This window comes from Cannabis sativa, chromosome 2, assembly GCF_029168945.1.
Source record: "Cannabis sativa cultivar Pink pepper isolate KNU-18-1 chromosome 2, ASM2916894v1, whole genome shotgun sequence".
Classification (NCBI taxonomy): Eukaryota; Viridiplantae; Streptophyta; class Magnoliopsida; order Rosales; family Cannabaceae; genus Cannabis; species Cannabis sativa.
Window position 1 is genome coordinate 12,528,929 of NC_083602.1, and position 25,723 is coordinate 12,554,651.

The window sequence follows — 25,723 nt, forward strand, 5'->3', positions numbered from 1 at the left end:
AAAATTTTTATAATCATGGATAATTGCAACATTGCTTGTTGGAATGTTAGGGGTGTGAATAATAGAGATAAACAGGATGTTACTTTGGATTTTTGTAATCTAAATAAAGTTGGTGTTGGAGCCTTAGTTGAGACCAAACTAAGAGAGGAAAAAGTTAAAGAAATGATGGAAAATAAATTCAATAATTGGGATTACTTCTCTAGTTCCACTATTGAAGGTAGAATTCTTGTTCTTTGGAGAAGAACTTTTGTCAAAGTGATTGTCATTGCTGAAACTTCTCAATTTGTCCATTGCTATGTTAAAATGTCCGGAACAGATTAAGCTTGCTGCATTACTTTTGTCTATGGTTTTAATACTAGGGAAGGGAGAACAACATTGTGGGCTGATTTGAAAGATTTAAAGCATCCTGTGAAGCCTTGGCTTATACTTGGAGACTTTAATGCTCTTTTTAGTTTGGAAGATAGAACAGGTGGCAACCCTCCTTGTCTTAGTGAATTGGTTGATTCTCAATCTTGGTTTGCCCAAGCTCATGTTGAAGCCTCAAAGAGAACTGGTTCAGATTTTACTTGGACAAATAACCAGGACGGGACTAGTAGAATATACTCCAAAATTGATCATGTCTTTGCTAATGAGGATTGGCATGATACTTTTAGAAATACTTCTGCTCATTATGGTTGGGAAACTACTTCGGACCACTGGTCTTGTGTTCTCTATTAAAGCTGATATGAAAATTGGGGTTAAACCATTTCGCTTTTACAATTTTTGGGCTGACCATCCTAATTTCAAAGGGCTGGTTTTACAGAGCTGGGAGAAGCCTCTTACTACATCGGGTATGAAAGGAATATACTTAAAGCTTATGAGACTGAAACATGTTCTTAAGAAGTTCAATCATGAGACAATTGGTGATATTGGTAAGAGTTTTCAACAAGCTAAAGATAGATATCAGGAAGCTCGCTTGAAGGCTCAAGCTCATGCTGGGGATTAAGAGTATCAGGATCAGGAGAGGGTAGGCACTGCCAATTTTAACAGTTGTGAAAAATGTACCATAAGTTCCTCAGACAGAGAAGTAAGATCAACTTGATTCAAAAGGGAGATGATAACACAAAGTATTTTCATGCTTGTATTAAAAAAAGGAAGTCTGAAAACGGGATTGCTTCATTTACCAATGATCATGGAGACATTATTGATAACTTTTGTGAAGTTGTGAATCACTTCATGAATCATTTTAAAGGCTTTATGGGGACAAGGAATGATACTGCAGCAAGACTAAATATGGAGTCTTTTGATTCGAATTCTAGATTGAATCTGGACCAACAAATTCTTTTACTGAAGCCCTTCTCCAATAAGGAAATCAAGAAAGCTATGTTTAGCATCCCTGACTCGAAATCTCCTGGTCCGGATGGGTTCAACTTTGGATTTTTCAAAGTGATGTGGGCTGATATTGGGAAGGAAGTTTGCAAGGCTATCTCTGATTTCATTATTACAGGTTTCATGCCAGCTGAGCTTCACTCATCCATGATTTCATTAATTTCGAAGCATGATAACCCTACTAAGGCAGTTGACTTTCGCCCAATAGCTTGCTGCTCTACATTATACAAGTGTGTGTCTAAACTTCTCTATTCTAGACTGGCCAAAGTTCTTCCCTCGATTACAAATCAGAATCAAGGTGCTTTTGTTCAAGGTAGATCGATTGCTCATAATGTGATGATTTTGCAGGATCTTTTAAAGAACTATAACAGGAAAAACATCTCTCCTCGGTGTGCCATTAAGATTAACATTAGCAAGGCTTATAATACGATGAACTGGGACTTTATTGAAAGCTTACTGGCAGCGTTTAATTTGCCTCAGAGATTTATTAAATGGCTGATGACTTGCATTACCTCGACCTCCTACTCCATAATCATGAAAGGAAGAATTCAAGGAAGATTTAAAGGTGAAAAAGGGTTGCGTCAAGGTGATCCTCTTTCGCCTTTACTCTTTGTCCTTGTTATGGAATATTTGACTAGATTGCTTTAGCTGGCTGCCAGCAACTCCAATTATAGATTTCATCCGCTTTGCAAAAAGCTTAGGCTTATCAATCTTTGCTTCGCGGATGATCTCATCATCTTTAGTAAGTGTTCTCAAAAGTCAATTGCAACTCTAAAACATGTTCTTGAGGAGTTTAGTAAAGCTTCGAGGTTACACATCAATCGTGACAAGTCTCAAATTTTTCTTGGTGGAGTCAATCCGTTGAACAAACAAAGCATTCTTGAAGAATTAAAGCTTGCTGAAGGAAAGTTCCCGATGAAATATCTAGGGATACCTTTGCATCCAACTAAGTGGAAAGCTGAAGACTGTGGCATAATCATCAAGAAGATCACTCAGAGACTTCATAATTGGGCAAGTAAGCACCTTTCTTTTGCTGGAAAAATATAATTAATTCACTCTGTGTTGCTTAGCCTTCGAAACTACTAGATGAGTATTTTTGTATTACCTCAAAGTGGTACCAAGGAAATTGAGAGGCTTTGTAGGGAGTTCCTTTGGGGTTTAAATGGCAACAGAAGCAAAGTCCATGTTGCTTCTTGGGATAAAGTTTGCTTGCCTAAATATTATGGAGGTTTGGGATTCAAAGATGGTGCTAAGTGGAATCAGGCCAACTTAGCAACCTAGTCCATTTAATTAATAAACTTAAATGGGCTTCTTATATGCATCTAAGCCCAAAAGCAAACATATAGGCTCACACAGGTCAAATAATTTGGATGGGCCCTATCATATTACTGGGTTTACACAGATGAAAAAAGTACAAAATTTACCTGTTACAAATTATTTATAGGATCTATTGACAATTGGACTATGATTAAAATCAGATCATTGGATCTGTGAACAAGTTAATTATAGAAATTTAGATCAAATAAATAATAGGTTTGTAAAAAAAAATTGAATAAATAAATAAATAAATAATCAAACATTACAAACACAATATCCATGTAACAAATATGAAATAAGATATTAATATAATTAAATTATTATTTTAAACTAACCAACTAAATTTTGAAAATTTAGGGTTGCTAAAATCAACCTCCAATATCTCATCAAAATTTAAAATTCAAAAATGAAACTAATTTAAAATATCAAGATTTATTTGAATTATTTTATCAAATTAAATTAAATATCAAATAAGATAAATGATTTGGAAAAAAAAAATTCAATATCATTTTCTAATCTTATAATTTAATAAAATTAAAATAATAAAATAAACCAATTTTAAAAAAGATGTGGTTAGACAATTATTATTTTAAGAATAAAATAATAAACAAATAATAATTATCCTAATTATATGTCATAATATCTCAAATTAAGCATTATTCAAATTCCTACAAAAATATCTAGGTTATTTAAATATTTAAAATACAATTTATAAATTTATATAAGTAAAATGTAATAAAATAGCATAAATATCATTTTTCTAACTTATAATTTATAAACAATTAAATATTTACAAAATAACCAACTTTTGAATTTGAAAATATTATGGTTAGTATATCTAAAAAAATCTCTAGGTTAATTTCAAATTTATTAATTATTTAATTTATCATATAAGGTAATGTTAATATAATATTTCAAATAAAAAAGATAAAGTTATCTTTTAATTTAAAATATGCCCAATATTAAAATATCTAATCTTATAATTAAATAATATATAAAAATTAAAAAAATTAACAAATTTTAAATCTAACCATAATTTAAAAAATAAAATAATCAATTTTTAAATTTAAACCTTAAAATATCAAAAATTAATAATAATCTATAAAAAAATAAATATTATTAATTTAAAATTGATCTTTAAGTTTAAATATATTAAAAATAATATTTTATTTTGAAATTGGGGTTTGAAAATTGCAAAATTCGAAATTTGGGGAAAAATCCCACAAAAATCGAATTTTGGGGCTTGTTGGCAGCAAGGCTGCACGTGCAGCCCAGATAGGCTGAAAATTGCCTGATATGCACGCAGAATGAAGGAGCTGCAGCCTCCTTGACCGAGAAACCTCGGACAGGTGCAGGATTCCTGAGGCGCGAGTGCAGCATCCCTGGGTGAGGATCCCGTCTGAATGCAGCACACCGTGTCTGAAGACATGGGTTTGTCCGAGTGTCTGCGCATGTTGGGCCTCCTTGTCCGAGGGTCTCGTGCGCATGAGCACCTCCCTCGACACCCAATGCACCCTGATTTTCAAATATTCATAACTTTCTCGTTGTTCATCGGAATTGAGTTCCGTAAAAACAAAAATTGCTTAATTTTTCACAAGGAATCCAAATAAATTATTTTCAGAAAGAAAATAAATGATTTTCATGAAAAAAATTCGTAAATCACATACATTCATCAAATAATCACATAAACCATCATGAAACTATCCAAATCAACACAAACATCGTTTTAATCATATTTCATGAAAGTAAATCATTACCATGGCTCTGAGGCCAGTTGTCGGAATATATTTTACCAGGATCTAGATTTATTACCATGTATGTTATTTAACATCCTAAATATGAATTTCTTAAACTATGTAAATAAACACATAAAAAGTTTTAGAAACCTTACAGTGGGTGCAACGAAATTAAATGACTCCTTCCACTCAGATTTCTAACCCTTGTATCCTTTTTGTTTGGATTCTTCACAGTCTTACACACTATGATTGAGGACCAACTTGATGTGTGTGGGCACTTACTCAATCACTAATGGCTGAATTTATTTTGTAAAGAAAGGCTTAGTGTTTCGAAAATTCAAGAGGAAGAAGAAGAAGGAAGAGGTCTCATTAGAAAGCTAGGTTTTTAGCTTTGGAGGCATTAGTTGGATGAAGAGACCATATCTTTCCTTTTATACTATCTTCAATAGGGTTAGGGTTAAATTATTAGGAATGAAAAATTGATAAAAATAGGGTGAAAAACCACTTGATGGCCGGCCAATTAACGAGCCCCACTCAAGTTTGGGTTTTGTCATTTTTCCCAACTATTTTACATATTTTTCATAAATACAACTTTTTACACTTTCAACCCTATAAGTGTCAAAACTATTTATTTAATAATTAAAATAATTATCAGATAAAATTGTCATTTATAATATTTATTAATTAGACTCCATAAAGTCTATTAATTAACAAATAAACCCTAAAACACTATTTCTTCACAATCAAGTCATATCTTAGTGAAAATTTCATAAACTAGACATAGTCTAATTTTAGAATTATAATTGATTAATTAAAATCAATTAACTGAGTCTTACAAGCAGTTTGTCTCAACTAGTATGGAGACCATGGGCCTATATAACCGAGGTTCCAATAAGCAGATCTAGAATTTACCAAGTAAATTCGCTAACTGATTAATTCCTCATTGCATCGACCATAGAACTTGGAATTGCACTCGCAATTACATAGAACGCGCTATATGTTCCACGATATAGATACGCTATTAATTATCCATTGTTATAATCTCAATAATCACTGATCCTCTATATATGATCTACATTGCATAGGGATAAAATTACCGTTACGCCCTTTCAATGTATTTTATCCTTAAAACACTTGGCCACCTATAAATGATATTTTAGTGAACTAATATAATAACTAAAATGAGATCTCAATCATTTATCTCTATTCAGCCAAGCTCGAAGGAAATCATCATTTCACTTCTAAATACCTGTAGAAGCTATAGATTCCATATCTATGTTTAGCACTCCCACTCAATTATACTATCATGTTCCCAAAATGTACGTATCACCCTGACCAAAAAGTAGGCTTAACTAACAAATCAAAGAGCACGAATAACACTCTTGAGATCGAACCTAATGATGTCAGGATTAAGATTATTTGATCTAGGATCAACTAGGTGATATCGAATTGAATAGATATTACATTAAATTTATCATATCTAATCCAAGTTCAATATCGGACCCTTCCAATATATACTCCATACATCCGATACTGGTAAACTTTTCCAATGCCCTGGAAAGGACATAACACTTATCCAAGGTGTAAGTATACCTATCGCTGATTATCATGCCAGTCTAAATCCAGTGAACTGACAAATCAGGGAATTAAACTTTTGAACATATAATCATGATTATATTCCACTGTGTTGATAACACTATAATCATGAACAAATACATATGTTCTGGACTTAATCGAATTTATACATTAAATATAATCATGAAATAAATCATATGAACCATGCATCATAAAATGATTTTTGATCTTTATTAATTAGTAAATCTGATTATATTGAAATGGATTTTATTTAGGGCACAAAACCCAACACTGATACCATGTTAAATCTCCTAGCCATTATTAAACATAAGAAAAATAGAGAAAAGAAGAAGAGAAAGAAAGAGAGCCAAAGGTAGAAGATGAAAGAATATCTCAGTTATTCATTGATCAATGGAAGAGTATTTATACAAGTACAGCAACACAAGAATCATCTAACAACTAATGACATCGGCAACAATAACAGAATAATAACCACTGACAGTTAGTTGTGTAACAAACATAACAAATCAGTAACAACTCTGAGCTGTCAATCAGCTCTAACAATAAGGAAGCTCAGATAGTTTTTGTTTTCATTTTAAAATGGATGACATTGTAAGTTGCACCAAATCTTACCCTCCAATTTTTTAGAGAATGTAGGCTATTTATTACAAGTTTCTAAAGAATATATAAATCAATCAATTCTTTTGTATTTATTGTGCTTCTCCTTTTCCCTACTAATAAATTACTTACAGCATTTTGGGATCAAACCATGTAAATCATTCACGTGTCGCCCAATTTGAGAACTGGCAAGTATCGTGAAGGTACAATATTTTTCATGTATTTAAAGTATGATTAATCCAAAAAGAAAAGTCTCTTTGATCAGTTACTTAGAGAACAAACTAAAGTGTAGACAAATTACACTACCAGCCTTATTCAAAAACAAGATACAGCTTGGTGTGGTTATCCATCAATGACATTTTAGATCATATATTCTATTGTTATTATACAAAACATTCATTCTAACTTGCTAAGCCAGATGCTTATGCTTTTCTATAAACAGAGTAAAAATGCTTTAAAAGAAAATGACCATGAAAAAAATAGACTTTTGCTTTATACATGTTAGTTATTTTAGTTACCATTCAAGGTTTGAACAAACTTGGCTAGTGAATTTTGCAAGTATGCTTGATATTCTTGATTGACATTGGACTCCAGTAGGTTCAAACAACAGGCAGTGCTTAGAATTTCAGTCCCTTTTGAAGGATGCACTGCCTTGAGTGTGCTACTACTCGACAATGAGGATTGAATTGTGCTTTGATCAGTAGCTTGTCTACTATTTGTGCTTTGTGATGAGCCAAGAGAAGGTGACCCTCTGTAATCATAAGCCCTACAAGTGAGAACATATCCTTCTAATATTTTCAAAACCTGTAAAAGCGTTCACATTTATTTCTGAGAAGATTTTCCAAGGAAACAATATGTCAGAAAATGAACAAAAGGAAAAAGTTATTCTAATTGATGCTAAAATCCTAACATAAGAAACCTTTGACATCCTTGGTCTTTGTTCAGGGTGAGGTGAGATGCATAAACTTGCAGCATACATCATACATTCTACTTCCTTCTTTTCATAATTTCTCTCCAACCGAGAGTCTATGACCTCATCGATTTTCATACTTCCAAGTAATGGGGAGCCCTGCAGCTTATAGTTTTTTCATGTTAATAAACACCAATAGTATTGATCTTATAGAAATTTCTTGTTGTTATACAGTTAACTTGCCCATTCTGCAACAAATTGTTGTCCTGTTTTTCTTGAAAATTCAGTGACGCTGAATCCACTTAAGAGCTCCAACAAAACCACCCCAAATGCATATACATCAGCTTTCTCTGTTATCAACCCACTCTGTGTGTATTCAGGGGCTAAGTACCTACAAATAATAATTCAGTTTATAGGCTTGAGATATGAAAGAATTGATAGTTTTGTAGGAAGTAAAAGAGTCTAGTACCCCAATGTACCAATAACCCGAGTCTCCTCGGCTGACTGACCATCTACTTGCCATCTTGCTAGCCCAAAATCTCCCACCTAGTTATAGAAAAAATATTATTACGATGAAGGCTTCAAAACATGGGGGCTCAAGAAAAAGTCTGTCGAAGAAATTACATGGAAGCAAAAAAAGTATATTCAGTGAAAATACTAACCATTGGTTCAAAGTCATGAGTGAGAAGAATGTTGTTGGGTCTAAAGTCTCTATGTACAATGCAACCAACCCGGCAATCTTCGTGTAGGTATCTCAATCCTCTTGCTGCTCCTATTGCAACTTTCATCCTACTTTTCCAAGACATCAGCTCTTTTTCTTGTGATCCTGCAAATTATTAACTACTCTCTTTGACTTTCCAAGAGATAAGTTAAACTTAGGTGGCATTTGGTTGGAGGTAATAAAATTGAATGGAATGAAAAGCAAATAGTTTTATTTTGTTTGGTTGCATTTAAAGTATTGGAATATCTTTCCAATGGAATACTTTTCTATCGTTTTGTAGGATGGCTATTCCATTATTAAATAATTTTTTATATTCATTTCAATTTGATTCCATTCCTATTCACATTCTCATTCTCATTCCTATTCCTATATTTTCATTCCTACAACCAAACGCCACCTTAGATATGTAAAGAACTTCGAAACGGTTTGGCTTGATCATCTTACTATATAAGTGCGTGTCTAGTGAACCATTGCAAGCAAACTCATACACCAAAAGCCATTCTATTTCAGTGCAGTAACCTACGAGCATCACTAAATTCCGGTGTTGCGCAAAGCTCAACACTTCAACCTCAGAGCAAAACTCAGATGCTCCTTGAGCACTTAACATCTTATGTTGCTTGACAGCAACAACTTGACCATCAGGCAACACCCCTCTGTGTACAGGACCGAAACTGCCTTCTGCCAAGAAGTTTTCGTTTGAGAATCTGTTTGTTGCTCTTTCTATCTCTTTGAAACTGAACTTCCTGGGAGCCTTCCAAAAAACAGGAGTATTATGCTTACAAATAGAGCAAAGAGGTGGAGGGTATGGTGGGTGTTTAGTGTATAATGATACAGCTTTTCTTATACTTGAGATTCTGTTCATGGTTTGAGAAGTGGAGGGTAGTAATGGCGCATAAACTTCTCTTTCGTTCTCAGTTAAAGAGTCTCTTGTTGTTATCAGCTGTTTCGAAGGGAATATCCCCTCTTGAGCTTTTCTCAAGTGCAGTAAGTGAGCTGATCTTCTAGGTGAAACCATTGTCTTCTGTGTAGTAGTACCATTAACCTCATCCATGTCTGTTTCAAAACATTGCAAGTCTTATTAACTTCATTCTAAAATAATATGATTATTAACTTTCTTCTTCGTATAGTTTTAGAGGGGAATATCTCACCAGCTTTTGCTTTAGAAAGTACATCATAGCTTCTATTTTTCTCATACAAGGGATTGGCCAATAACTTATGATGTGATTTACCAGTGAAAAAACTCGATGCCTTATTAAATGGTTGAAAAGTACTGTGAAAATGAGGCTTGCTGGAAGTTTCTTGAGGCTCTACTTTCTCAGAAAAGTACTGGGAATTAAGATCAAGATACTGTTTGCATTGGTTTTTTGTAGTTGAAGGGCTATGCTTGTTAAAATGATCTCTACATGTACTAGATATTGAATGCGAAACATCTGTTTCGAAAATTGAACTCGAAGTAGTTAGACTGCTTCTAGTTGTAGCGGTACTAGTGTACTCAGGAGCCTTTCTTGGAAGGAAACCAAGCATTTTTGTCTCTACTTTCGTTTGATGATGTCCCCCGAAAAGTTTCTTTCTTTTTGGAAGATTTACAGATTTGAGGAACTTCGGTGTAGCATGGTCTATGAGCAAAATATTGCAGTTCAATTGTTTGAAGCAATGATCACTTTCTCTCTTCAAGCATCTGTAGTTAATAGTCTAGTTTCAACATTGAATCACTGTTTCTAACCATCTTACTGAAAATGTCTAGTTTAACAAGTTTAAGTTTCCCTAAAATCTCTCAAAAGAAATATGAACATACCTGTCAAGAATTACCCAAGTTGCTTGAAGCTCTTGAGCTTTAGAAGTAACTGTTCCCAATTCAACACTAGTCACAACTTTTACTTCAGTATGCACCTATTAGAATTCAAGTTCGAATTAGAATGAACATAGAAGTTTTCATTCTTAAGATTTTTGCAAAGAAAAATAAGAGTATTACCTGCTTTAGATCATATGCTGAGCAGAGTTGTTGTATGATATCAGTGCAGACATTGTTCACTCTATGGAAAGCATCATGATCAACTCCATTTATAAGTATTATATCATCATTCGCATCACCTTCTTTGGTTTGGCCTATACATAACTTCTTTAGCAGGCCTAATTACGAAAGATGTTGGTAAGAGACCGAATTGGTAGCATTATGCATAAATACAATTCTCATATAAAAAAAAACTTACAAGAAAAGAACTGAGCTGTTTTTGAATGATGTAGTATACTTGGACTCGTTGCGGAAGAACACACTTGAGAAGGAAGAAGAGCTAAAAGGATTAAAGTGTCTGAAGCTCTAACCACATTCCACACTGCCCATTGAAGTGCATAATTTGTGATCTCTTTACTAGCATCAACTGCCACTAAAATAACCTCTCCATCCATTTTTTTTTCTTGCTGAATGGGATCTCAGTATTTTTAGTATGTGGCCAATAAGACATGCCTTGACACTCAATGTTATAATAGGTTATAGTTTTGTACATTTTTGTGACATGTTCAATTTGGAAGTTTGACTATTAAAATGGGCTCCAAAGAATGAGCCAAAGGAAAAAACATGGCATTGCATAAAGTATGAGGCATAATCGAAAGATCCGTACAAGACTCCACTATACAAGATAAGAGAAACCTTTGAAGTGTTTTTTCTCTTGTCTGTTAGTATTTGAAGGGAGTAGCTAGTGTCAATCATCAACCAAAGCTTTGGAAATTTCGCTTGGACTCTTTCATAATAATGACATATATTATAAGGAACTAACTATTTATTTTTTATTTATTTTTTCATTTTGGGGACCTTTCCTATATTGTAATATTAAACAACAGCTGAGGCCTAATTATTAGTTACACAATTTGACTGCTCATTCATTTTACTTGACATGATCCATTGTCATTAAACAAACAAAAAAATTGGAACTCTGTTTGGATTCCCATTAAATCAATGATAGGGTTTGTGGGACATAAACAATAAATTTAGAAATAAAAATTGTTGGAGATCCTTTTTGTCTTTATGAGGTTAGACTTTCTATTATATAGGTTAATGTTACGGTGCAGTGCAATGTACGAATAATTAATTTTTTTTAGTTAAGTTTAATTAAATAATATTAAGTGCAATATATGTATATTAAAATTTTTTAATTAGGTAATTTATTTTTTATTTTTTTAATTTTTGAAATAGGGTTTGAGATTTTGATCTTTGAGAATTATTTTTAGCTATTGCAGCTACATTGGTGTGCTCTTTAGATGTAATTATATATATACGTATTTTATATATACAATGATAAAATGAATTTCATTGTTATACGTATTTTATATATATATAAATATATATATTGATCTTTATATATAAGGATTATATTAGAAAATATTTTGACAAAATTTGAATTTAACTAAAAAATTAATTACTTTCAAAATATATTTTATATATTGGAAGAGGTTTCAATGGTTACATTTTTATTGTAACCATCATGATTACATTTTTTTAAGCCATTGGATTACTATTAAATGGTTGTGATTAATTTGGAAATTAAATAAAAATAAATAATAAATAACTTGTAACCTAAAAGTAACCTAATCATTTATTTCCTTATAAAACTTTAATTAAGATTAATTATATTTTAAAATTAAATTAATTATAATTATTAATTAATTTTTTGCAATTTATTACTATATAAGGATCTTTTAGCAATTTATTTTTTTATACTTAAAACTTTTTATAATTTAAAATTATACACATATAATTTCATAATTTAAATTTTATTATACTTGTAATCTTAATTTTAAATTATTACACTTAATTATTTAATTTTTTTATTTCATTATATTTAAAAAGTAAAAAAATGAAATAAGTTGAAGGATTTTTTAGAAAAAAAAATGGCTGCACTTGTTATCGATTGATTAGCTTGAGGCCTCATACTTAGAAAAAAAATGGCTGCACTTGTTATCGATTGAAGGATTTGAAAATTTATTATAAGAATAGAATTTTAATTTGTGTCAAAAGAAGTTTAATTTTTGTAAAAAAAAATAAATTTTATTGTAAATATTATAATTAAATGAATTAATTATTAAAATAATTCAAGTAAGGATTTAAATATAAATATTAATTGCTAAAATAGGTCTTGTTAAATATTTAATTAATTATTTTAAGAAAATAGTTAATTATAATTAAATAATTCTAAAAAAGGAATGTCTATTTAATTAATTATTTTAAGAAAATAGTTAATTATAATTAAATAATTCTAAAAAAGGAATGTCTATTTAATTAATTATTTTAAGAAAATAATTAATTATAATTAATTAAATCTAAAAAAGAAAAGTCTACCTATTAGTAACCTGCTATTACAGGTTAAAAAAAATGTAACCATATGGTTACAATAAAAATGTAACGATTGAATAGCCACCCTTTATATATTATGTCTAAATATATATTTTTTTAAAAAATAATTATAATGATAGATACAATATTTTTTAATTTATAGTTAGGAGAGTGTAGTTATAATAAAGTGTACAAATTATTAGAAGCATATATATATTATTAATCATTTTTAAAATAGAAGGTTGTCATAAAATTAAGGTTTAAATATGTATATTTTATTTATAGATGTAATTTTTATTTTTAAATATATATAATAAAATTAAATTTTTTTATACAATATATAATATAATTTTATTTTTCAATATATATAATAATATTATAAAATTAATAAAAAATATTCTGTTAAAGTTAACGTAGAAAACCAAAAAACTCTGTTAAATCAAGAATTGTGTTACATAACCAGATAATATATATATATAAATATATATATGTATAGGATGTGATTATGGTAGGGGCTACCAAAAATATCTACCCAGTAAAAAAGCTTTATAGATCAAGTGGCAATGTAAGGGTGGGGTGCACATTAATAGAGTGCATAGTAATGTATTTGATAAAAGTTTTATATAATATTTTAATAATATAATAATATCTTAAAAAATAGTATATTATATGATACTAGGTGAGGTTAGCACGTGATGATGCACGTGCCTAGCTCTTCTTGTTATATTTTATTTTTATTTCTGTTTGCTTAATTTTAATTTTATAAATAATTATAATAAAAATTTAAATTTGACATTTTAATTGTAGTACAAATTAAAAATTATAAATTACAAAATACATATTTTATTATTGTACAAGAGTAAAAATAAATTTTTAAACTGAGTATTTAAGTTATATAAGACGGTCAATATTTATATAATTTTTAAATTTTTAGCCATATATAAGATGGTCAATATTTTAATATATTTTATAGAGTATTTATATAATCTGTACATAATTTTTATGTTAACTGATATATAAAAATAAAAAAAAAAAACAACAATTTCAAAATTGTTACAAGGGCTTGATTGGTTTGTGATTCAAAATTTGTGTTTTTTAAAAATGTGTTTTGGAAACAAAAATTTAAATTTTGTAAGTGAAAATTTGTTTTTAAATATGTGATTGGTTGTAGTGGGATTTAATGTTTTTGAGTTTTAAAAAATTGAATATGTGATTGGTTGAGAATCTCAAAATAAAAAAGTAAGAGAATAATTAAAGAGTTTTTAGATTCAATGATTTGAAAACACAAAAAACATAAAAATGGTGTTTTCATTTTTTAGCCTAAAACTCAAAATAGTATTCAAATTTTATTTTTGAAAACACTCAACCAATCAAGAATTCTTAGGTGGAACTCCACCATTTTAATTTTCAAAAACATAAAATAATTTTACAATATTAGATTTATTTATTTTATATAATAAGCATCCTAGAGAAAATATGAAAATTAAATTAATAAAATTTTCAATTAAAAAGGAAGAACTAATCTAGAGTTTTTAATTGTCTAATAATAATAATAAAAAAACAAAATAACGATAAAAGTTAAAATAAGAAAGTTTTTTTGTTTATTATGCTTAAGTATTTTAAAAGTAGGTGAGCTAGTAAAAGACAAAATATTAAATTTTGCTTCTTTACTATTGTACAATGTAAATGTTAGAGAATTATCAAAATATCATATTCTCTTAATATAATTGATTGACTTTTTAAGAAGATGAAAAGGTATATATATCTCATTAGGTTACATTTTACACTTTATTAGTATCAATGTAGTTATATATTGTTGTGAAGGGCAAAAGTACTATGGAAATCTCACACTATTACCACACTTTTATAATAGTAAGATATTCCAATAATAATAGTATATTTAAATTTAAATATAAATACAAGTATTATTACTAGATACCAGTGGTATGACGCTTTAAGTTATATGTAACTTAATACTTAATTACACCAATAGCACTATAACACTAAAAAAAAATATTAGACAACTAATAATACCTTTTAGCAATTTTCTATAACTATATACATAAGCACAACAATTTTACCGTCTTGGTTTATCACCATTTAAATTAGTCACTAAGCTTTTTCTTGTTTTTTTTTTTTTTGTAAAATCATTTGATCCTTCTCCCTATATTAAAAATTGTTCGAATTCAGAATATCCTAATTATTTTACCTTCTAATTTTTTTAATTTTTTTTTTTTTTTGAGAAAACCTTCTAAAATTATTTATATTAGTTTGTGTTGGGTGAAGAGATGAAGTTAGGGTGATGTTATAATTTGTACATGTTACTATTATTTAAGTGTGTGAATTATAACTAGATATATTTTCTGGAGAAAGGACTTGTTAATGATAAATGTTCTCTTTAATTTTTAATATTATAAGAATTATTATTTTTTTTTAATAAAAATCATAAGATCTATTAATTAATAAATTCGTTCAAAATAATAGAACGCACTTCAGAGGAACAGTCCTCCAACTAAAGCACACAACCTGTAGAGAAACAAGAGTTTCTTGCCAAGCAATGAGTCAACTTATTTGCAGATCGTTTTACAAAACACAAATTATGAAGGCATAAAATATCGCTCTAAATCGTTTGAACACACACCAAGCTATCTGTTTTCAACATGACTCTATCCAGGGACGGAGAGACTTTAGCCTATATGTAGGCTAAAGCCCTCACTCAAATATATACCTCAGATTTTTTATATGTAGATATATACATATATTAATTCACTTTGCTCAATTTATTAAAGCCCAATTCACAAAAGCCCTCACTCAATATCTTAATCATGATTCATGAGCCTACTCTTATTCTAATCAAGCCCATTTTAAAAGTAGTTCAATACAAATAATAAAAAAAATAATAACTTTACTAAAAAATAAAATAATACTATTGATAATATTTTATTTTATTTTTGTCAATAGTATTATTTTATTTTGTTGAAGATGAAAATTTGAAAGATACATTTATCAGTTATTTTTATTAGTTTTGACTTAATATTTATTCAAGCTCTCACTCAACTAAATTTCTGGCTTCGTCACTGATTCTATCCCACGAATGAGTTGCAATCCAACTCAATATGTCACGACCCGAGCCCTAGGTTGTGGCAGATGTGTAATATCCATAACTTGGGTGGTCAAAGGTCACACTTTGACCCTCGTAGGAAAATAAAGCTTATAAATGATCCTTTTATTTATATTACAAAATACTAATTTAAAAGAATGGATTAACTCCTATATTAATAAAAATATATTAGTAGTAAAAATCAGGACCACTCATCAATATAAGAGAACAGTAATATCCCCACAGTTATGTAATCACCAAATAGATAGATTTAATAAGTCAATAAAATACCAAAATAATACCTAGCATCCATCATTTCTCATTTCTAACTAGTACATAGCTAATTTAAGTCATCCAGACCATCCATTGGTTCTTAAATACAAAATCAGTCTCATTAGAAGGTGAAAGAGTAAAATATGACTAAACTAATAACGACATTCCTTTCCCAACAGTACCATCCTCATCCACTAGCATCAAACTGAGTTCCTGGAATGGGAGAAAATAGGGGGTGAGCTTATAAAGCCCAGTAGGAAAACAACTAATATCAAAGGACCCTTGGTTTAATAAAACTCCTGCATGGTTAGCTTTATAAAAATAAAATGTCTCATCAACAGTATGAATATGTACAAATAAAATAGAGAGACCACACATAATCACAAATCAAACGTCAAATGCATATCACACCGTCCACTAGACCCCTAGCTCTCAATACCAAATCATAGAAAACGACATCCAAAACCGGGTAGTCGCATCTGATATCCACCATAAATAACGGGGCTCAGATTTAATTCACTCCCTGTACAGATTCTAGGTCTTTCACCTACAGGTGAGTGCACACCTGATCTACCTATGATGACACAGAGACTAGGTCGTGAAACAATAATATGCATCGAACATGATCAACATGGCTCTCATCAATATAACCAAAGCAGGCAAATAATAAGCATAACAAAAGAACATATTCCTTTTTATTTTCTAGAAAATTCGGCAGCATAACAGCTGTATTTTGAATAAACCCAAAAATCATAACCTGCATAAATATTTGCACACAAAAATATATTTGGCACTCGGTGCCCCAGAACAGTCCAGAAAATATGCAGATTACACTCAATTTTTCAAACAATTTTGGAAATCATAAAAATTAGAATATGTCTAATGTTATACAACGCATATAAAAATCAGGTCCAAAAATCAAGTTGAGTCCCTACCTCTCCCGAGTCATTAAATTTTTTTTTCCAAAAGACGATCTTAAGCTCTCAAGTCCCGAGCTCCAATTGTTTAGTCCAAACTTACATATTACTCTCACCTATACCATCAAATGATTAAATAATTATCATCATCGCATTCTACATTCAAAACCGAGTCCAACGACATATAATATGACTATATTTAAAATTTGAGATTCCGAAACCTCACCTAAGCGGTGCACATTAACAATCGGTGGCGGTAAAAATTGGTGTACCAGAAATGTCGTCGAAAATAGGAGTAGTATATATCAAAACGACCACCTCGACGAGTAGATCACACTCATGCCAACCGTTTGTCAAAACGGTACACGAGGTCACCGGAAAGTCGCCAGAAAGGGGCGGAGCTACAAAAATGTCACCGGAAAAAGTTGCGAACTGGGAAAAATGGTTTAGTGTAGGTTGTTCTCCTCGACGAGCTGAGTGTAGTGGTGAAAATCTCTCGTCAAACGGACGCCGGAGGTGACCGGAAAACCCGTTCAAAGTTTGAAATCCTAAACTTTGACTTGCGATCCCGAGTCAACGGCGGCGAGAGGAGCGGCGCCGCTTGGGGGGTGAGGTCGCCGGCACTTGGGCTTTCGACTTGTCCGGCGCGTTGGGTCGGGCGGTGGCCGGAGGTGAGTCGCCGGAGTGTGGTGGTTATGGAGGTTTATGGGTTTTATTTTTTGGTATTTTAAAGAGAGAGAAAGAGAGGAAGATAGATAAATATATAGGCAGCCGATTTTGTGCCCATATATGCAAAACACGGATTGGAATCCGTTGTACGGCAGGGGGGCCCCACCGTACTTTTAAATGTTTTTCAATTTTTGAAATGTAAGTGGTAACCGGTTGTTGTAGGTGTGGTTACCGGTTGGGAGTTTATTTTTTTAATTATAAAATAATTAGGTACGGAAAAAGTACAAAATGGTACTGTTTGTGTTAGTTAGAGTACAAAAAGGTACATCAGTCTTCACTGTTCCTGGCAGTTGATGGTACGAAAATACTTTAGGCAGTGGGTCCATGTTGTCGGATTAAGGCTATTTTGGTATTTTCCTTCATTCATAAGATCATATGTATATGTGGGATGGTAATTAAGTACATTATATAGAGTACCGTGTACATTACTTATTTCTGCGTGATGTTTAGTAAAATTAGTGTACATAATATCACGTACCGAGTACAAAATTTCACGTACCGAGTACGTTCATTTACGTTTCGTAGTATATTGTTTAGAAATTTTGTTTTTTAGTGATGAAATTATTTGTTGTTATACATTGAGTTTTTAGTTGGTGTAATTTTGTAATTGTAAATATTTCGTATATTAAAAATTACCAGAAAAATATATTTTTTCACCTTATAAGATTCAGTTTTTTTTCCTAGGCATAATTTAGTTGTTCGTCAATAATAATTTTGAGGTTTGGTGAAGATGAGAGAATTACCTTAAACACAGCAAACATAACAAGAAGTATATAAATGTAGAATTTTTGAAGCAATAAGTAGAGTCATAAACGTTAAAACAACAATGGCTAAAAGTAGCTAGTTATAAGAATGACCATAGTAAGACTCTTGTGTGGAGGAAGGCGGTTCCGGGAAATACGCGTTAGAGTGGTCATTGAATGAGTCAGATGCTGGTTGATTGTTTGGAGGTTGTTGCCCCTGAGATCCAGTGTTATGTTGACGATTTGGGCACCGTCGATAATCATGGTCTGATGAGCGACAAATGCGACAATGTCTTGAGTTTCTTGGGATCTGCTCCCCGTTTGGTCCTTCCCTTGTATTTCCCGTACCCTTTGTTCTCACAACTTCGGGGTCTTTAATAATGTTGGGGTTGCTACGATATCTTCCAGGTTGTGGCGTCTCTCCTTCCGGATTGGAATTCAAGTCAAATTCTTCCTTGAACATTAGAGTTAGCCGTTCAAGCTCTTCCTTTGCACGGTTGTACGAGTCCTCTGATTTCGCTGCATAGAAAGTGAAGTTATAAGTCAGTGAACTGAGAGATCCAAACCTAGCCATCTCGTAAATGTGCTGTTGTGGTTGTGCTGGCGGGTTAAAATGTAGGTGGAGATTTATCTTTGCGGATTTGCTCCATCGCTTCATGAGAAGAGAATTAGGTATTCTTCTCATGTTTAATCTTTTCATTGTAGCCCATAAATGTCTACAAGGGTACCCTTGACTTTCATAGAGCAAGCAACTACAGTGCAGTGCTCGTCGGCCTTCACAGTAATGAACTCGGTATTGGACGTCCGGATGCTGGAACTTTCCAATGGTGAATATCGCCACTCTCCTTCTTGCTCTCGAGTTAGGACAAAATAGTTATTCTCTAAATCAAGCTGCTCAGCAACCTTGTGGTACATAGTTCTTGTGTAGAATTCAGCACATTGGTTGTAGTAAGTGGTCAAGCATGTAGGATTAGGTGGGTGAGGTCGAGTGCATCTACTTTTGAAGTCATTTGCAGTCTCGTTGTGTCTGAGCTTTGAGACTGTCATATCTATGGTTGTTACAAATTCACGCAAGCAATAATTCTTCTCTAAAAATTTTTTTAGAGCGGAGTTGATGGATTCGCAACGTTGTGTGGTTCTCATTCCTGCAACGAATGAACCCCTTAAATACGTTTCTGCCCATTGTTGTCTTGACTCGAATGTTGTTTGACACCATTCATTATCTGTTAGTTGTTGGGTTTGGATGACGTCTAACCATCTTGCTTTAAATTCTTCCTCCTCGTAGTAGTTGTACATGAGATCCTTAAATGTTTTTAAGAAGATCGGATCTTTAACCTTTTTCGAAGCATTTGTATTGAGATGCCAAGCGCAGAGACGGTGCGTAACATCAGGCATGTGTTCAACGATAGCCTGTTTCATGGCCGCATCTTGGTCAGTAACTACAACACTTGGCTTCTTATCTCCATGGCATTCTAGAAATTTTTGAAGTAGCCAAGAATATGATGGAAGCTTCTCGTGGAGGAGGAGAGCAAATCCGAAGATGCATGTGTTGAAATGGTGGTTGACGCCAATGAGAACAAGTGAGGGGCTTATTGTACTCATTCGTCATGTAGGTTGTGTCAAATCCTAGTACATCCCCAAAAGCTACATAGTCCACGCGTGAGTTTCCATCTGCCCAGAATAAGTTAGCCAAGCGATTCTCGTCGTCAACCTGATAATCAAGAAATCCCAGAGCCCCTTCTGAGTCTGTCTCTATCTTCTCTTCTCGCTTCGCACCGGCAACCCTGTTGTACACATCTCGAAGTTGACATGGCATTTTCTCGTAACCTCCACTTTGCAAAGCAACATGAGACATTATGTTGGCAGTTTTAATTCCTACGGAGTTCATCGACCTGACTTGGGCAAGCAACCCATTGGAGACAACTCTATATGATCTCAAAAATTGTACCTCACTTGATGAAGCCAACTCGTGATTGTGCATTGTGCTGAACTCTTTGCATTTCCAAGTGTTAGACGGTTGTGTGAGTAAAATACGCAATGCTGCCTGACATCCGGTTCTAGTGACATCATGAGGTCTTTTTTTTCTTGGTGTGTCCGGTGATGCGATTTTTTTCGAACCCTCTGAACAACAAACCCACCTCCGCATTACAATGACCCCATGAGAAAGTCGTACATCGTCTTTCCTTGTGCCGAAACCCATCCGTTTCGCATACATTTCGTAGAATGCTTCCCATTTTTCCAGTTTGTCGAGACTCTTGCCTAGCACGTCCTGTATCTCAATCTCATTCACTGGTTTTATGATGTTTAGCTCTGCTGTGATGGTTTCCCATTCATAAGTGTGTTCGTCATTCATGTTGGCTTGTTATTGATTTGTAAGAATTGTAGATGAGGAGTAAGGTGTAGAGGGTGCTGGGGGGATTGAAATTAGATTTTGTGAGTATAGAAGGCTGAGATAATAGGGTTGTGTGGAGTTGGTGATCACATTTAAAGGTTTGTTGGCTGATATTAATGGGCCTCTTCAATATTACAATCTGAACTCAACTCCTCTCGTACGTCATAACAGTATAATAGTACAAATTGTTTTAATTTCATTCCACATGTAATTGTGAAATAAGGTTATTTGACGAAAAATTTGAAGGGTTGATGTTATTGAGTTGAAAGGTTTGGTGGTGGGATTTAAATAGATTGGGGTTATGTTAATGGGCCTTCACCTAAGTTTTTCAATGAGTTGAACCATATTCGTACGTCCGAAATAAAACATTGTACTTTTATTGTTTTTGGAAAAAAATATGTTAAGAAAAGAAGAAAATTTTAATAAATGGTTAGTTGTTCACATTTAAATCCATTGGGCTTATATTAATGGGCCTATACCAACATCTTTTAATGAATTCAACCATTCCTGTACTTTACAAAGATAACGCAGTACTATTATGAAAACCCCATGCGTGTACACGTGTATTAAAGTGATGTCTTATTTTAGTAGAATGGGTAGTTTTACTGATTTATATATGTTGGGGATTTATTTATGTTGGGCTGATATTAATGGGCCCTTCACCTACATCTTCTTATAAGTTAAACCATCGTCGTACGTTAGAACAGTACCGTAGGACATTAGGTTTTTTGGAAAAACGGCATTGATGAATAATGTTGACATTTGACCATACTACGTACGCCTACACGTGTATTTAATTGTGTAATTCAGAGATTTAAGCACCCCTCTTTTGACACATCACATTTGCCCAATGGAGTACATCCCAATGGAGTACAGCTAACTAAAAAACGTACTATAGGGTTACTCTCCACGACTTATATAAGACACTTGAGACGTTTTCCAATCCAGCATCAAGTTTATAGAGAAATTAATTTGTAACTTAGTTATTAGCATTACAATATATCAAGTATGAGTTCAGGTCCACACTGGGTTATTTTCAATGGACCAAATGAAGGTATCTATAGTACGTACGAAGATGCTGTAAGCAAAAACACTACTTCTGATGCGTCCATAAAAATAATTCGTTATGAATCTTTCATAGAAGCTTTTTCTGCTTTATGTCTACATGGAGAGACGGGAGAATGCTTCACTGGGCAGAAAGTTAGAGAACTTTGCTGTGTTAATGAGTTTCCCTGCATGTGGGATTCTGATGATGATAATGATGAAGAGGCTATCCTTAATTCTGTTTGCTCACTGTTTGATGAGGGTGAATGTTCTGGTGCAATTAAATCACCCGAACAGGACAATGTGAAAGATTCGACTGAGAAAGGTGAGGACCGAAATGGAGATGATATAGAAGTTGGAGACAAAGGAGGAGTGGATACTTCTCCCAAAAACAGTAAATGATGCACTGTGTTAGTGTCCAAGTTATGTTATTTTATATTTTAAGCTATAATGTTGTACGATCAGTATTTGTTATGAAATATGTACTTTGGTTTATTTTGGAGTATTAATGTCACTTTCCTCATTAATTAATTGTGGAAGTAAAAGTGAAGTGAATCATTGTGAAATTACAACTGCAAACAGAAAGCAAAAAAACTTAAAATAATATAGTAAAGTTACAAACAAGTAGATATATAATAGAAGTGCTTCAATCTCATTAAATGGCCTAACAAAAAGTTGATTCAACAGCCATATGAGATGAGTTGTAACAAAAGTACAGTATATATATATGAAAAATACCACGATCGAAACCGAATGGATGTTCAATCAAGTTCTATAACTTGAGGGAACTTCCTTTGAGACGGAGGGCTATTGTCTCTGAACGGGGACTTTGGTCGTGAAGGGCTTTCTCTTGGAGTAGTGCTTGGTGATTCTTGTTTCACATGAAGTAGGTAGTGGGGAATGGACACCTCGGTGTAGTCGAGAATGTCATCCATGATACCCTCTAATTTTTCTCTTGAACTGTTGGCTTCTTGCATGGCGTGGGCTGAATGGTACAGATGTTCCGCGAGTTTGTATGACTCTTGCTTGGCCTCCGTGGCTCGTAAATGAGCCTTCTTTATAATTTTTTCGTGTTCGTGGAGAACAGACTCGAGCCTTGCACAGTTAGGACATCCTGACATGGACGCTGAACGGAGTCTTGGACTCCGTGACGGTGTACCTACGTGTCTTGTGGAAGAAAAAGGATGCGGTGGGGATTTTTGAGGACTTGTTTCAAAAGGGTTGAAGTTTTGGTAAGGGTCCATTTGATGTAGGTAACAGTAAAACGGGGTTTGATAAAAATGCTTAGTAAATAGACATAACCTTTACTTATATAGTGGGTTGGTGGGTTGATGTACACGTGATTGGGTTGATGTAATAATATTGGTTTTCTTTTTCCGAATTTAACCATTTCATAGTTAATAAATTTTGACAATGGTAATATTTACCCATTTATTAGTTAACCAATTTTAATAGAAGGAGAAGGTGAATCAAATCCCACAAACAAAATCTAAGCAATATCGGGAAAGTACTAAGTGATGTGACATGTTTATATTAAAAACAAAATTACGTACGGTTTTATGATTTAAATAATAATTTCCAGAATTAAAGTAAAAATAAAATGCTTTTAAGTATTAGTACAGATGGAAGACATAATGAATGATGTGAATTGATTTATTACAGTATAAAAATGTCACATCACCATCTTTAAGTAATAAGTACACGGTTTGAAACATGAAAAAAAGTGTTTTTATTTTTCAATCTAAAATTCAAAATAATACCCAGATTTTGTTTTTGAAAATATTTAACTAAATCAAGAATTTGTATGTAGACCCACCTTTTGAGTTTATAAAAACATAAAATTGTTTTCAAATCTTAAATAATAAGAGGAGTCACTCTGAATTTTTGTGGTTTTGTTTTTATTTTTTTTAAAATTGTTTAAAATAATGATAATATAAAACATACTTTGAAGTTTTCAAAAATTAAAAAATATTTGTTTGATGTAATTTTGTAAAAACAGAAATTATTTATTTATTCTTTCTTTTTTTCTTAGAAAATAAACTTCAATAAAAAAATTAATAAATATATTCATAAAAAAGAAATGCATTTTAAAAGTTTTTTCAATAATAATGAGATAAAGTAATTTGGAAAAAAAAAATTGATGAAATTAAACTCCGACAAATAACTTTTTGGTGTTCTCAAAATTTTATATTTTTTTAATTTTTTTTTTTTTTAAAAAAAATCTTCTGAAAATATTGTCAAACACTTATAATTGTAGGCATTATTAAAAAAAAAATTCAGTTGTTAAGAATAAAATTTATTTTTTAATTATAGTGCCAAAACACCATCTAAATAATTTGTCAAAATGAGTATTTGCCTTCTTTTTTGTTAAATGTTGTATTAATTTAAATTTACTAGCCTAAATTTAAATAAGAACACAAAATGGTTCTAAATAAAATATTATATATATAAAAAAAAATCAATATTAATTGAACATAAAGATCAAATGTGAGGTCCCATGCACCATATGCATTAAAATTTAGAATTATAAAATTAATTTTCAGAAAAAGAAAAAAAAAATGAAACTGTATTATATGTATTAACATAAAATGTTATAATATATTGATATCAAATCATGGTGCTCTTAATTGTATTAATCCTAATTATTTTATTAGAAATAAAGTAACTATATGTAGGATGTTTGTCTATTTATAGAGATCAAAATATAAGGTACATAGAATAGAACATTCCCTACAATTATAATAAATAATAAAAACAAGTTTTTTTTTATAATATTTGGCACAATACTCGAAGAATTCACGTGACATGTATGACTTTTTTTTTTTAATATTTTGGTCGGATCCCACAGAAGGAGTAATTATTTAATGAATACTTTGTCACCTAAATATTTAAATGTTATGGTAATAATAAGTACATGGTTTAAATGGTGAAATTTAAAAAGGTGATGTGACATCTACTCATTTCAGTCGTGAATAATTTATTAAAATTTGACATCATAATCGTTGTTGGTACTACTATCATAATTTATTAAATCTGACCTAATTGATTTGTCCAAATTTTAATAAGAAAAATGTCATATTAGTATATTAGAGCCCAACAAATATTAAATCTCCTTAAGTAATTACTGGTAGGTTTCGTGTTTTGAAATTGTATATTAATTAACTCAAATCAGGGAATCCCATGAGATCTGCATGTCAGAATGTAGTCAGTTTGATTTGATGTTACACTGTGAAATCGCTGACGTACGTTATTTAAAGTGTAGGAAATACTCCATTTAACGTCAGTGAGTACACTGTGGGACGTACACGGATAATTAAATATTGATAAGACAACTATTGATTTTTTTAGTTAGTATCTACAAATTAAAGAGGAAATAGTCCATACTTGGTTAAGAAGATTACAATATTTGGACAATTTTTAAATAATTCCCAACAACTTAAAAACGTGGTCCTAAATAGGAAATGGTTCAAAATGTATTAAAATAAGTAATGTACGAATAAATATGTTCGAAATTATAGTTTACATTTGAAAAAAAATCTTATTATCTCATTAAATTCAAATATTGAGTAAACATAATTGCACCGTACATCGTATTTTCGATTTAAGGTACTCGCACGTATATTGATGTACGTTATTTTCAAACTTGAACTTATTGAGATATGGGAGATCCAAACTCTTCGACGTACATTGAAATACGTTCCAAACATATTTTCATATAATTTATTTCGTGACTGTTGAAAATTGATTTTAGGGTTGGAAAGACATACGTAGAAATACGTTATTAGAATAAAGAAATCTTTTATATATGCTAATTAATTTGTAGTAACCACATTACAATTTCTCACTTCTTGATTACAATAAAGTATTGAACATTACAATTTTCAAATAATAAAAGTGAACAACCAACTAATGGATTAACATTTGGATTAACCCAACAAAATGGATTAATTTTT

At 31.7% G+C, this 25,723-nt stretch overlaps 1 protein-coding gene and 1 long non-coding RNA gene across 2 annotated transcripts; both read right to left on the bottom strand.

Annotated features, from left to right (window-relative positions):
* Window positions 1-6,956: 6,956 nt before the first annotated feature.
* On the bottom strand, window positions 6,957-10,809 carry LOC115718698 (inactive protein kinase SELMODRAFT_444075). Its single transcript, XM_030647520.2, has 10 exons — window positions 10,456-10,809; window positions 10,218-10,375; window positions 10,041-10,135; window positions 9,394-9,923; window positions 8,690-9,298; window positions 8,187-8,350; window positions 7,994-8,070; window positions 7,768-7,915; window positions 7,534-7,683; window positions 6,957-7,418 (listed from the first exon to the last, which is right to left on the bottom strand). The coding sequence occupies exons 1-10, from the start codon at window positions 10,649-10,651 to the stop codon at window positions 7,125-7,127; spliced, it is 2,421 nt and encodes an 806-aa protein (XP_030503380.2). The 5' UTR covers window positions 10,652-10,809; the 3' UTR covers window positions 6,957-7,124.
* A 5,109-nt stretch (window positions 10,810-15,918) lies between these two features.
* LOC133034739 (uncharacterized) lies at window positions 15,919-17,612 on the bottom strand. Its single transcript, XR_009686117.1, has 2 exons — window positions 16,881-17,612; window positions 15,919-16,158 (listed from the first exon to the last, which is right to left on the bottom strand). It is a non-coding gene; the product is annotated as an uncharacterized LOC133034739 (long non-coding RNA).
* Between the last annotated feature and the right edge of the window lie 8,111 nt (window positions 17,613-25,723).